This window comes from Ranitomeya variabilis, chromosome 4, assembly GCF_051348905.1.
Source record: "Ranitomeya variabilis isolate aRanVar5 chromosome 4, aRanVar5.hap1, whole genome shotgun sequence".
Taxonomy (NCBI): domain Eukaryota; kingdom Metazoa; phylum Chordata; class Amphibia; order Anura; family Dendrobatidae; genus Ranitomeya; species Ranitomeya variabilis.
This window is the reverse complement of record NC_135235.1, coordinates 689,084,617-689,099,706: the sequence shown is the minus strand read 5'-3', so window position 1 is coordinate 689,099,706 and position 15,090 is coordinate 689,084,617. Positions and strand designations below refer to the sequence as shown.

Here is a 15,090-nt window from a genome sequence, read left to right as displayed (position 1 = left end):
CATTAAGTTGTTGTTTATATAAAACTGCAGTTGGCCTACTAGTTTGGTTGGGGCCTACTAACGGTGTCTGCCGCTCCCTGGTGTTGTCCTTCACTGTACAAAGCTGAGCTTCAGTCTTCAGGCTTTCAGCCTATATTATCAGATATTAAACTGCATTTGGCCAACTTGTCTGGTTGGGCCCTACTAACGGTGTCTGCCGCTCCTGGGTTTTCTGCTGTTTGGTTTTCTTGAGCTTCAATCTTCAGGCTCTCATTAAGTAGTTGTTGTTAATATAACACTGCTGTTGGCCTACTAGTGTGGTTGGGGCCTACTAACGGTGTCTGCCGCTCCCTGTTGTGGCCCTTCACTGTACAAAGCTGAGCTTCAGTCTTCATGCTTTCGGCCTATATTATCAGATATTAAACTGCAGTTGGCCTACTAGTGTGGTTGGGCCCTACTAACGGTGTCTGCCGCTCCTGGGTTTTCTCCTGTTTGGTTTTACTGAGCTTCAAGCTTCGGGCTTTCGGCCTACATTTTAAATATTAAACTGCAATTGGCCAACTCGTTTGGTTGGGCCCTAGTAACGGTGTCTGCTGCCCCTCGCTTGTCTCCTACACTGAATAAAGCTGAGCTTCAATCTTCAGGCTCTCATTAAGTTGTTTATATAACACTGCAGTTGGCCTACTAGTTTGGTTGGGCCTAGTAACGGTGTCTGCCGCACCTTGGTGTTCTCCACTGAACAGAGCTGAGCTTTAATCTTCAGGCTCTCATTAAGTTGTGGTTTATCTTACACTGCAGTTGGCCTACTAGTGTGGTTGGGGCCTACTAATGGTGTCTGCCGCTCCTTGGTGTTCTCCACTGAACAGAGCTGAGCTTCAATCTTCAGGCTCTCATTAAGTTGTTGTTTATATAACACTGCAGTTGGCCTACTATTTTGGTTGGGCCTAGTAACGGTGTCTGCCGCACCTTGGTGTTGTCCTGTGTTATTTTCCAGAGCTTCAATGTTCAGGCTTTCGGCCTATATTTGTAATATTAAACTGCATTGAGCCTACTAGTGTGGTTGGGCCCTTAAAACGGTGTCTGCCGCTCCTGGGTTTTCTCCTGTTTTGTTTTCCCGAGCTTCAATGTTCAGGCTTTCGGCCTACATTTTAAATATTAAACTGCATTTGGCCTACTACGTTGGTTGGGCCTAGTAACGGTGTCTGCCGCACCTTGGTGTTGTCCTGTGTTATTTTCCTGAGCTTCAATCTTCAGGCTTTCGGCCTATATTTGTAATATTAAACTGCATTGGGCCTACTAGTGTGGTTGGGCCCGTAAAACCGTGTCTGCCGCTCCTGGGTTTTCTACTCCACTGAACAAAGCAATGCCGCCTGGTTAGTCCTGTTACCAATTTTGAACTGCATTTAGCCCACTTTATTATTTGGGCCTATATCTGTGTTTCCTCCTCATCCTGCCCATTGCCCAGCCAGTGCTAGATGAGTCTTGTGGTACATTGACCCAGACCACTACATTCCCCTTGCATGCTACACAGCCACAATCTGACCCTGCTGAAAGTCAGGTTCCCCTTCCCGCATACTATACCACCTTACACAGGGACAAAGAGGAAGGTGCAGATGAAAGTGCAGGTTCCTTCATCAGGTGGGGGGGCATACTCGTTGGCGACGTCACTGGCACAGGGCCCCTCAGAGTACGCAAAAGTGTCGCTGCCGGTGGGAGGCGCCCCCGCCGTGCAAACACACCGCCGTACTTTGAGGGGCACTGTGCCAGTGCCAATGCCAACGAGTGGGCCCCCCCTGCTTGCTCTGGATTACAGCACTTGCAAAGTTGAAATACTTACCTCTCACTGCTCCACCGCCATGATGTACTCCACGTTTCCTGGCCCCACTAACAAAATTGAACCAGCCCTACCCCCCACAACTTTAGCCAAATGACCCCCAATTTCCAATGCCTAACTATTATTATAAAGTAAATTAAGATTGACAAGCTTCTGTAACAAGAATGAATGTTTTTACCATTACAATGGGCACTGTAGGCGCCCACTCACTCACCCCTGGCCTCCATTCACTGCCGACTATGCTTCCCCATTGACTTGCATTGGGTTTCATGTTTCGGTCGATCCCCGACTTTTGGCGATAATCGGACGATTACACTTGACTCAACTTTTGACTAAGTCGGGTTTCGCGAAGCCCGACTCGATCCTAAAAAAGTGAAAGTCGCTCAACCCTAATTGCCACTAAGAAGAGGGCTTTAAGGGTTACTGCTCTTAAGTCTGCTTGATATAGTGTTTCGTATGGTTCTTTACAAAGTTCATTCAAAACTAGGCTGAGATCCCAGGGAGGTACTGAACTGCGTATTGTTGGCCTAAGCCGTTGGGTGGCTTTAATAAATCTCATTACCCAGGGATGACTGGCTAACTGGAAGTCATAAAAAGAAACAAGAGCTGAAATTTGCACTTTTAACGTACTAGGTCTTAACCCTTTATCAAGGCCTGACTGAAGAAAGTCTAGGATTCTATGAATATCTGGGCCCTCAGAAACTGATACAGGAGTTGTACTTTGCGAACAGAACTTCTTCCATATCTTCCTGTATATTGCGGAAGTCACCGGCTTTCTGCTGTTTTGGATGGTAGAAATGACTGGCTCTGAAAGACCCTTTGACCTCAGGATCTCTTTTTCAGGATCCAAGCTGCTAATTGTAGCAGACCCGGGTTTTGATGAACTAGAGGGCCCTGAAATAAAAGGTCCGATCTTGCTGGTAGATGGACTGGCTCTTCTAGGGACATCCATTTTAGTAGGGGGAACCAGCTCCTTTTGGGCCAGTATGGTACAATTTAGATTACTGCCACTTGGCTCTCCTGGATCTTCCTCAAGACTCTCGGTATTACAGCCAATGGTGGAAAAGCATAAGCCAGATTCAGGTCCCAATTCTGGGCCAGGGCGTCTATCCCTGATGACCTGGCTCCTGGATTTAGAGAGAAGAACCTTTCTGTCTTTGTATTTTGTCTTGGGTAGTGTTGAGCATTCCGATACCGCAAGTATCGGGCGATATTTGCTGTATCGGAATTCCGATACCGAGATCCGATACTTTTGTGGTATCGGGATCGATATTAATGTGTAAAATAAAGAATAAAAAATATTGATATACTCACCCTCTGACGCGCCCTGGTTGTAACCGCCAGCCTCCGTTCATAAGAATGAGCGCTTGAAAGTCCTTAGATGGCGTCGCGGCCTGTGATTGGTCGCGGAGCGGTCACGTGACCGCAACGCGACCAATCACAGGCCGCGACGTCATCTAAGGACTTTCAAGTGCTCATTCTTATGAACGGAGGCTGGCGGTTACAAGCAGGGCGCGTCAGAGGGTGAGTATATCAATATTTTTTATTTTTATTCTTTATTTTACACATTAATATGGATCCCAGGGCCTGAAGGGGAGTTTCCTCTCCTTCAGACCCTGGGAACCATCAGGATACCTTCCGATACTTGGTGTCCCATTGACTTGTATTGGTATCGGGTATCGGTATCGGCGATATCCGATATTTTTCGGGTATCGGCCGATACTATCCGATACTTTCAAGTATCGGACGGTATCGCTCAACACTAGTCTTGGGTTAACTGAACAAAGATCTCATGGTTTAAAGGACCATTCTGTGGGACATAACTTTTGTCTGCTCAGAAAGTCGGCTACCTGATTTTCAGTACCTTTCAGGTGAATGGCTGTTATTGACTTCACTGTGAGCTCTGCCAAGGAGAAAATTGTGTCTGACAGGTCCTGCAAGTGATGATGTCTTGGACCTCCCTGATGAAGTATGAAGGCTACTGTTGTCCGTATCTTCTCAGACAATTCAACGTGTTGGTCTTTTAGGTCTTCCTGATATTTCTTTAGGGCTTTCCAGACTGCTCTGAGCTCCCTGTAATTTGAAGATCTGTTGCTTATTGACCCCAACCAAGTTCCTTGGGAGTAGCTTCCCTCCATATGGGCTCCCCAGTCTCTGAGGCTTGCATCCGTAGTGATGCCCACATATGGAGATGTTTTCCAGGGTTTTCCTCTCCCGAGGTTTGCTTCCATGGTCCACCATGACAGTGATCTTTTTGCCTCTTTGGATAAGTGCACCCTGTTGTCCAAAGATGTTTCTCTGCTGTCCCATAGTGAAAGGACTTCTTGCTACAAGGATCTTGAATGATACTGACTCCATTGAATGCTGGGAATGCATGATGTCATCAAACCCAGCACCCTCATGGTTTTCCATATGGAGGTGTGCTTTTGCCTCTGTAATATTTGAATCTCTTTTTTTATTGATTCTTGTTTGTGTTGCGGGAGGTACGAATGTTCCTGAGTTGAGTCTAGGATCACTCCGAGAAACAGTTTTTTGTTTCTGGTTTGAAATTAGATTTATTAGCCATCCTAGTTTCTCTAGAACCGACCTGGTTGTCGTTAAATGTTCCTCCAATTGTTGAGGGGAGTCTGCTATAAGCAGGATGTCGTCCAGATAAGGAACGATCAGGATTTCTTTTTCTCTCAGGAAGGCCATCACTTCTGCCATAAGTTGAGTGAAGATTCTCGGAGCAGACGAGAGGCCAAATGGCAGGCACCTGAACTGGATATGTTGTATGTGATCTCGGTTTCTTATAGCAAATCTGAGATATTGTTGATGGGAGGCGTACATGGGGACCTGGTAGTAAGCACTTTTTAGGTCTAGTGTGCTCATTACTGAGCCTTTTTGGATTAGAGTTATTACAGATTTGAGGGACATCATCTTGAACTGTTTGTATGTTACCCACTGATTTAGTGGTTTGAGGTTTATGATTGTAAGGTATTCCCCCCCTGGTTTCGTTATAGAGAACAGGCTTGAATAGTGTCCCCTGAATCTTTGAGAGTGGGGTTCCGGGATAATGGCTCTTAACTGGAGAAGGTCCTGTATATCCTTTAGAAGTCTCTGGTGAACTGTTGGAGACTGGGTCTGAGTCAGACAAAATCTCTTGGGGTTAACTGGCTGAATTCTATTCTGTACCGCTGTTATATCGTACGTAAGATCCATGAATCCTGATTGATTTCTCGCCAGCCCTGTAAAAAGTACTGGAGTCTTCCACTTACTGTTTTGGCGTCATTGTCTGTTGGATCTTGGTTTCTGGAAGGTACCTCTACCTCTACCACCTTTCGGGTAGCTCCACCTTCCACCTTTCCCCTCTATAGTCCTGTCTGGGATGGGAACGAGTCCAATGAAAGGACGGCGTGCTTTTCGGTTTCTCCTCAGGAAAGCCCTTCTTGTCTGCTGCTTTTTCAAGCAGTTCGTCCAATACTGGACCGAATACATGAAGGCTGGAGGAGGGTATTGAACAGAGTTTATTCTTTGATTGTGTATCCCATGACCTAAGCCACGGAGCGCATCTTGCTGCGTTGGATAAGGCATTGTTTCTCGCCACGAAACGGACTGATTCTGCCGAAGCATCAGCCATAAAATCCGTCGACATCTTCAACAATGGTAATGATTTTGGGATTCCTTCTCTAGAAGTTTTATTGTTAATCTGGTCTTCTAGTTTTTCTACCCATAGAGACATTGATCTGGCCACTGAGGTAGCCGCAATATTAGCCTTCATGATAGCTGATGATGCCTCCCAAGCCTTTTTGAGGAGATCTTCTGATCTTTTGTCCATAGGGTCTTTGAGACCAGACGAATCTTCAAACGGTATGGCGGTCTTCTTTGAGACCTTAGCCACTGGTATATCTACTTTTGGCACAGATTCCCATACTTTGGTTTCGTCAGGATCAATTGGGAGTCAGTGTTTAAAATCCCTTGGGACTATGAGCTTCTTTCAGACGTCCTCCCATTCTTCCAGAATCATTTCTGTTATATGGTGATTTACTAGAAACACTCTGTTCCTGCGAGCTCTAAGCCCGCCAAACATTTCCTCCTGGACCGTTAAAAGTTCTGTGGCTTCTTCCACCTTCATGGTGTTTCTGACAGCCTGCAGGAGTATGTCTGTGTTTTTGGAAGAGAACAGATACTTCTTCCTCTCTTCTGGGAGCAAAGCGGAAGAACATTCGCCTTCCGTGGAATCCGATATAGAGTAAGTTGAGACCTCTCCTTCTTCTGAGCTAAAATCCTGCTCCCACCAAGGTTTTTTTAGGACGGGGGATTCAACCGGCATCAGAGATGATACCGTTGTCTGTACCTCTTCTTTGATCACAAAGCTGTCTAAAAAAATAGGGGTCTGCTTTTCTTTAAGTAACCCCGACATGCAGCTGTCACATAGCTTTTTAGAGTGTCCTTCTGGCAGTCTGTTTGAGCATAAGGGACATCTATTAGTCTTGCGTTTAGACACTGCTGCTGGACGCTTGGGTGCTTCCTTATCCTGAAATAGACATATAAGAGGGCCCTGTAGTCTGTATTCGACTGGTCCTAGTACACCCCACTATGTAATTACTCACATGTTCTGGGGCGAGCTCGGAGGACTGGACGTCTGGACGATTAGCACCCCCCATGTTTACTAGGTAAAGTGTGCTGTCAACTGTCTGTGTCTAAATAGTCTGTCTCAGCTGGCTTCAAGACATCTGACCCATCCTCCTTCCGAGCTCAGCTGCTGCAGATTTCGGTGATTGTAGGTCCCAGCTGCACTGCACATACGTCATCTGGAACGCACGTTGACCAGCCTGGAACCATGCATTTTCGGTGCCATCATGCCCCAGGCTCTCCCTCTACTCCGGCGACGTGTCTGGGTCCAAGACACCGAAAACCACCGGTGTCACTGAATCTGCAATCTGGCTCCGCCCCCCGGAAGCACTCATTGGCGTGCTTTCTCCGGCGCTCTGGGGAGATACCGTCGGCGCCGGAAGATCGGGGAGATGCCGCCGGCCCACGTGGACCACAGGCAGGAGAATAGCCGAGGACCGCTGCAGTAGCTGCTGCCTCAGAGCCCTTATGAAGGGATGAGGCAACTGACGGGAGCACCCAGCTCTACCATCGCATGAGGGACCTCCGTCAGTATCCTGCGATCTGTAGGAGTCCCTCCATAGGGACTCCCGCGGTCCAGAGCCACCTCCAGGAGGAAAATACCGCCCTCGGGAGCCTCTGCTCCCCGACATCATATCCAGGTATTCTATCTTCTGGAGAACTCTCTCCTGCGTCTGTCCCTGATAGGGACAGGAAAAACACTGAAGGGTGGAGGTGGGGAGGGGCTATTTAACCTCTTCTGTGTTCCTGCCCCTATCAAGGATACGAAGGACAACCTCCTGGTGGTGCTGTCAGGAGCAACGTCCTGGAAAAATAGGTTTAAAAAATTGTGCTGATGTAAAGTAGACATGAGGGAAATGTTATTTATTAAGTATTTTGTGTGACGTGACTGATTTAAGGGCATAAAAGTTAAAAGTTTGAAAATATCAAAATTTTCTCCTAACTTCTAATTTTTTTTCACAAATAAACACAAGTCATGTCAAAGAAATGTTACCACTATCATGAAGTACAATATGTCACAAAAAAAACAGAATCAGTGGGATCAATTGAAGTGTCCAGAGCTATTACCTCAAAGTGACTGTGGTCAGAATTGTGAAAATTGGCCTGGTCAGGAATGTGAAAACAATATTCTGGATGAAGGGGTTACATACACCTTATAGTGCCACATGAAAGACACTAAAGGATACAACTTTATAATCCTTAGGGGGCTGACAATAATCTAAGCGCTCCCTCCTATAACAACTCTCCCTGAGCTGCTTCCTGAGGACGGTGTGCCGAGCATCGTGTCACTGGGTGTTCTATAAACCCGATAACATGATGTGGCCAGACAGTCATAGTAATACCAGTAGTCAACGTGACTATAACATTACCGCGTATGGCGGGCAATCCCCGCATGTTTATTGGCTGGGAACTCGAGCACGGCGCTCCATCACCTGCGATACTCCAGTAACAAGCTTGTCCGAGCCCCCGATGCCGGATCGAGTAGTGGAGAGCGGCTCCCTCATCACTAGTATCTACATTATTGTGCTGGAGCCAGGAGAGGAATCATCGCATTGTGGGAGAACTTCTCTGGGCTTCTGTCCTCTCATCCTGCAGGTGTCTGACTGGAAATAATGTATGCAAATTGCCTCTTCTGAGAAAAAGAGGACTTTACTCTATAGCGCCACCTATTGGAAGTAGCGATCCTACAAGTCACAATCAACCCTTTAACGAGTCGTGCAATATGACTTAGGATAAAAGCCAAATCAGTATCTCAATTCAATTCATTCAATTGAGATACTGATTTGGCTTTTATCCTAAGTCATATTGCACGACTCGTTAAAGGGTTGATTGTGACTTGTAGGATCGCTACTTCCAATAGGTGGCGCTATAGAGTAAAGTCCTCTTTTTCTCAGAAGAGGCAATTTGCATATTTAAATTCCCAGAGGAGCATTGCACGGCGAATAAGCCTCCTTACCTTGACAAGCCAGAGATGGTATGTTACTCTCCATAAGGAGAAACGTTACCCCTTGGAAATAATGTGGAACCAACTAAGCCGCATTCTGTCCACAGATGTTATGTCACTGTTCACACCACACAGAGACCCCAAAGGAGTCTCCTCCATGCTGGTTAATGTCCCCCACGCCCAGTAATGGGTAATCTCCAGCACCAACCTCCACCCGCAGAGCCGCACTCCCCATAGAGAATAATGGAGCCTCCAGCACCGACCTCCACCCGCAGAGCCGCACTCCCCATAGAGAATAATGGAGCCTCCAGCACCGACCTCCACCCGCAGAGCCGCACTCCACATAGAGAATAATGGGGCCTCCAGCACCGACCTCCACCCGCAGAGCCGCACTCCACATAGAGAATAATGGAGCCTCCAGCACCGACCTCCACCCACAGAGCCGCACTCCACATAGAGAATAATGGAGCCTCCAGCACCGACCTCCACCCGCAGAGCCGCACTCCACATAGAGAATAATGGAGCCTCCAGCACCGACCTCCACCCTCAGAGCCGCCCTCCACATAGAGAATAATGGAGCCTCCAGCACCGACCTCCACCCACAGAGCCGCACTCCACATAGAGAATAATGGAGCCTCCGGCACCTACCTCCACCCGCAGAGCCGCCCTTCACATATATGGCTGCTCCGTACGCACAGGACCTGTGATGAGGTCACAGGAGGGGAGGAGTCAGGGGTCACATGATCAGGGGCCTCAGTGTATGCAGGACTCTGCTGTGCTGGTTGTCATGGTGCTGGATGGGGGGAAGTTTATGTGTGGGGTCCGGAGGGGTTTGCAGTGTGGATGTAGCAGAGCCACATGTGTACGAGGTGTACAGAGCAGAGCTGCATGTGTACGGAGGGGAGCCACGTGTGTTTGAGGTGTGCAGAGTGGAGCCGTGTGTGTACGGGGTGTACGGAGCCGATCCGTGTAGGGCTGGCATCACACTTAGCGTAGGGAAGTACGGTCCGTTTTTTACAGGCGTAATATGCGGAAAAGCTCCTGAACGGTGATCCGTATTCAACACGAGGATGCTATTTTTTCTCCAAAAATTATCCATGTGTCATCTGTGTGGCATCCATACGGCGAGATTTTCTGGACATAGAATGGATCCATGGGCGCAAATATTCATGAAAACATATATACAGTCTATACATATATATATGTCAGTGAGACACATATATATAAATATAATACAGAGCTAGATAGCGGAAAAGCCGGTAATTCAATTGCCGGCTTTTGCTATCTCCTTATTAACCCAACAGGATATGAGACATGGTTTACATACAGTAAACCATTTCATATCCCTTTTTTTTTTGCATATTCCTCACTAATAATGTTAATAGAGTCAATAAGAAAAAATGAGAAACTGTTTCCTTCATTTCCTTGTATTCCTCATTGGTATACAATTCAAAAAAATCCACAAGTCAGTTTCACACCCTCCCGGACGACCGATTGTGTCAGGTCTGAATTCTGTCACAGAACCTCTTTCCCAATATCTTGATTGGTGTTTTAAACCGCTGCTGTCCCAAATTCCCTCTTTTGTGCGCGATTCTGGTGACTTTCTTAGGATTTTACAGTCAATTGAATGGCAACCTAATTTTTCTTTAGCTTCTATAGATATAGAGAGTCTATACACCAGAATCCTGCACAATCTTGGTATAGCAGCGGTAGAGAGAATTTTACACAATTCGAATAAATCGTCCACATTTGTTTCTTTTATATTTGAGGGGCTTGATTTTGTATTAACTCACAACGCATTTAAATTTCTGGATCAGTGTTACCTACAAGTGGTCGGTACCGCAATGGGTACGCCCCTAGGCATGCGTTTTCGCCAATTTATTCTTGGCAGCCTTTGAGGAGAAGTTTATTACTGGTATAAAGAATCCCTTCTTGAAGCAAAATTTGTGGCATATTTAAATAATACCAATGATGAAAATATGCGCTTTACCTCTAATTTTGGACGTAACAATTTGTGTTTTCTTGACATTGATATAAATATTAAAGATGATGCTATCATAACAAAAGTTCATAGAAAACCTACAGCTTCCAACTCGCTGCTACATTATGACTCTGCCCACCCGTATTATACAAAAAAAAGTTTGCCTTACAGCCAGATGTTGCGTTTAAGGAAAATAAATAATGATGAAAGTTTGTTTCAACAGCAATTGGACGATTTAAAAACGCGGTTTGAGGCAAGAGGTTATCCAAAAAATGTGCTGAATGCATCTGAACAACGCGTTAAAAAAGTTAAGCAATCCGAATTGCTGAGTAAGAAATCAGGTTACTCCTCAATGCGTTCGGGAAGTTCGCAAAAGATTTTTAACTTTTGCTTTGAACATACCTCTCTTGATCAGGCGATTTATTCGCATTGGCACGTTTTGGCTTCAGATGGCGTCTTGCACAAACGCGGTGAAATCGCTCCACGTTTCTCCTATAGACGGACGACTAATCTAACCGATATGTTAGTGAAACACCGTATTTCTCAACGCAATACAAACTGGCTGTCTACTAATACCCCAAAAGGCAATTTTCGCTGTGGGGATTGCTACTTCTGTTCTTATCATCAAACAGGTAAATCGTTACAAATTGGCTCTATATATCATCATGTAAGAGACTTGATCACATGTAAAACCAAATATGTGGTGTATATAATTTTTTGTCCATGTTCCTTCTATTATATAAGTAAGACTATAAGATCTGTCTTCATTAGATTCTGTGAACATTTTCATTCAGTTACAACGGGCAAAGGCCCTCTTAGATTCATTAAGCACATTCAGGAAAAACATGATAGTAATCCGCGCTGCCTGCGTTTTGCAGGCTTGGAAGTGGTTAAATTACCACCAAGCGGGGGTGATCATAACAAAATCCTTTTGAGGCGTGAAGCTAGGTGGATTATTAAAGCAAATGCCCAAGGTCCATTGGGACTGAATGAAAGGTTGGATTATTCATGTTTTCTGTAGAATTTTTTTTATTTTTTTTTATGTTTTTGTCTTTTGTTTTTCAGATTACTTGTCATTAGAGATGAGCCACCTCCCTAGTGTTCGGGTTCGGTTCGGTTCGTCGAACAGGGAGATGTTCGTTGAACTGTTCGACGAACACCATCGAACCCCATTGAAACCAATGGCAGGCAAACACATACAAACACATGGAAAACACATAGAAAACACCTTAAAAGGTGTCCAAAGGCTGACAAACTGCTCAGAAGACACAACAAACACATGGAAAAGTCACAACTACACATAGTCATGCGAAAAGAAAAGAGGTGGAGGAGTAAAAGGAGGAGGAGACACAGATATAGGTATGTCATGCCCTTCTAAAGTTAAGAAAGGCTGGAGTAAAAATCTAAACTCACTCTACCAACACCCAGACATCTTGACAAAAAAAAAAAAAGAAATATCTTTAGGTAGAATGGCGGAGGGTCCATTCAGAACACTTTCCTTAGAAGACGTAGTGGTACCCCCGTTGGGAGTTGTGCCAAAAAATGAACCCAATACATTCAGACTAATCCACCATTTGTCATATCCAAGGGGCAGGTCAGTAAACGACAACATCGACGCGGAACCAAGTACAGTACTATGTACTGTACTTCCTTTGACGAGGCAATCAGGTGGGTCAAGAAGTTGGGAAGGGGCACCCTAATGGCCAAAACAGACATTGATGGGGCGTTCTGGTTACTACCTGTGCCTCTGAATAGTGTCCTCCCATTGGGCTGCTTCTGTGAAGGAGCATACTACATAGATCGCTGTTTGCCCATGGGGTGCTCCATATCCTGCTCACTATTTGAGGCGTTTAGTTGCTTCCTCAAATGTGTCGTCATGGACGTTTGTAAGGCGGCACATATTATCCATTACCCCGATGACTTCTTATGCCTGGGCCCAAAAGATTTGCCACAGTGAGAAAACACGCGGTAGTCCACCTGTGAGAAGGAGAGAGCTGGAGGGAGAGTGGACACCCCTGAGCCGAGGGGTTAGATTGTGAAAGAAAGAAGGCGGTGCAGCTTGCTTCATGGGTGGGGTACTCTGCTGAGTAGCAGAAATTGCTACTAGGCCCAAAAGGATTTCCTGGGCCAAATGCCATTAAAAAATAGTAGATAGGTAAACAGGCGGTGTAGCTTGCTTCATAGGTGGGGTACTCTGCTGAGTAGCACAAAATGCTATTAGGTACAAAACGATTTCCTGGGCTAGATCAGTTAAAACTTAGTAATTAGATCAACAGGCGATGTAGCTTGCTTCATGGGTGGGGTACGCTGCTGAGTAGCACTAAATTCTACTAGGCCCAAAAGGATTTCCTGGGCTAGATGCCGTTACAAAATAGTAGTTAGGTAAACAGGCGGTGTAGCTTGCTTCATGGGTGGGGTACGCTGCTGAGTTGCACTAAATTCTACTAGGCCCAAAAGGATTTCCTGGGCTAGATGCCGTTACAAAATAGTAGTTAGGTAAACAGGCGGTGTAGCTTTCTTCATGGGTGGGGTACGCTGCTGAGTTGCACCAAATTCTACTAGGCCCAAAAGGATTTCCTGGCCTAGATGCCGTTACAAAATAGTAGTTAGGTAAACAGGCGGTGTAGCTTGCTTCATGGGTGGGGTACGCTGCTGAGTTGCACCAAATTCTACTAGGCCCAAAAGGGCTAGATGCCTGTTATGACCCCAGTGGACAGGGTCTCAGAGGAACGTGTAAGTCTGCAAGATACAAAAATCCAGCTCATAGGGCTGTGGTAACTGGGTTGACCAAATAGCTACTCCTAACGCCAACACTAGAAGTAGCCGGGGATCATGCCTACGGTGATCGCTAGATGACACGCGCCAGCCGGAGAATCTAACTACCCCTAGGAGAAGAAAACAAAGACCTCTCTTGCCTCCAGAGAAAGGGACCCCAAAGCAAGATACAAGCCCCCCACAAATAATAACGGTGAGGTAAGAGGAAATGACAAACACAGAAATGAACTAGGTTCAGCAAAGAGAGGCCAGCTTACTAATAGCAGAATATAGCAAGATAACTTATCTGGTCAACAAAAACCCTATAAAAATCCACGCTGGAGATTCAAGAACCCCCGAACCGTCTAACGGTCCGGGGGGAGAACACCAGCCCCCTAGAGCTTCCAGCAAAGGTCAGGATACAGATAGGAACAAGCTGGACAAAAATACCAAACAAAACAAAAGCAAAAAGCAAAGAAGCAGACTTAGCTTGGAAAACAGGAACCAGGATCAGAGGACAAGAGCACAACAGATTAGCTCTGATTTCAACGATGCCAGGCATTGAACTGAAGGTCCAGGGAGCTTATATAGCAACGCCCCTGAACTAACGGCCCAGGTGAGGATATAGAAAAAGACAGACGCTCCAGAGTCAAATCACTAATGACCACTAGAGGGAGCAAAAAGCAAAATCACAACAGATGCCGTTACAAAATAGTAGTTAGGTAAACAGGCGGTGTAGCTTGCTTCATGGGTGAAGTACGCTGCTGAGTAGCATCAAATTCTACTAGGCCCCAAAGGATTTCCTGGGCCAGATGCTGTTAAAAATAGTACTTAGGTAAACAGGCGGTGGGTGGCTGGGCTACTCTGCTGACTAGCAGACACTGAAGCTTTGGAGCAGACCTCTGAATCCCAGGCCATAGTATGAGTAAACAACTCTGCAGACAACCACACCCACCTGGAATTGACGATGGCAATGTCATGTAAAACTCAGCAAGGAGACTAAATCAAAGAGTCTCCATTTTTTCCAAAAATTCGGCCACAGACACCACTTAACTGGCATCAATTTCGCCAGAGTTTTTTAAAACGGTTGGTGAGGTGATTTTCAAAAATCATCAAGCTTTTAGTCTCCCCAAGATGACACAGGGGTAGAAAAGTCCTTGCGGATCCAGGATTTGTTCATCTTGATGAACGTTAGTCTGTCTACATTGTCACTGGACACCCGCGTGCGCTTATCTGTCAGCACACCACCAGCAGCGCTGAACACACGTTCAGAGAGAACGTGGGCTGCAGGGCACGACAAGATCTCCAAGGCGTGAGTGGCGAGCTCAGGCCATTTTTCAAGAGTGGAAGCCCAAAATGAGCAAGGGTCCAGTTCCACAGTCATGGCATCGATGTTAACTTGGAGATACTCTTGTTCCATCCTCTCTAGGCGTTGGCTGTGCGTCAGACTTCTTGTCTCCTGTGGCCTTGCAAAGGATTGTGTAAAAAAATCTTGAAACGATTGGAAAAAATTGCTGTTACCACCAGATACGATGTTACTGTTACGGTTTGAGTGATGACTCGATAGTCCCACGGTTGGCAAGTTAGAACTCAGAGATTCACTACGTGCACCACTGGTGTTTTGTGAAAAAGCAGATGTTAGATTCTGTAACAGTCTCTGCTGATACTCCTGCATGCGTGAATCCCTTTCTATTATTATTTCGCCAAATTTGCATTTGTACCGGGGATCTAAGAGTGTGGCAACCCAGTAGTCAGCATTACTTCGGATTCTGACAGTCCGAGGGTCATGTTGCAGGTAGTGCAGCAAGAAGGCACTCATGTACCAATGCCAGCCGCCTTGGTGCTGCCAACATTCTTGACCTTGGAGATATGATCCCTTCCGCATACGACTCCTCCTGTTCCTCCTCCTCCTCCTCTTGTTCCACCACATGACTCCGAACACTGTGTAAGGTGTGCTCCAGCATGTAAATCACCGGAATGGTC

General features: G+C 46.1%; 1 protein-coding gene across 2 annotated transcripts in view; it reads right to left on the bottom strand.

Annotated features, from left to right (window-relative positions):
• LOC143767636 (uncharacterized) overlaps positions 1–9,078 on the bottom strand; it is a 97,434-nt gene extending 88,356 nt beyond the window's left edge. Inside the window, exon 1 of one of the 2 annotated variants that reach the window (XM_077256079.1) lies at positions 9,021–9,078. Coding sequence is in view for 1 of the 2 variants with exons in the window: in XM_077256077.1 (XP_077112192.1) it covers positions 8,581–8,772 (192 nt within the window). In the remaining variant the exon portion in view is untranslated. Of the gene's footprint in view, positions 1–8,580; positions 8,912–9,020 lie in introns of those variants that run through there. The other variant, XM_077256077.1, reaches the window with a different exon arrangement.
• Between the last annotated feature and the right edge of the window lie 6,012 nt (positions 9,079–15,090).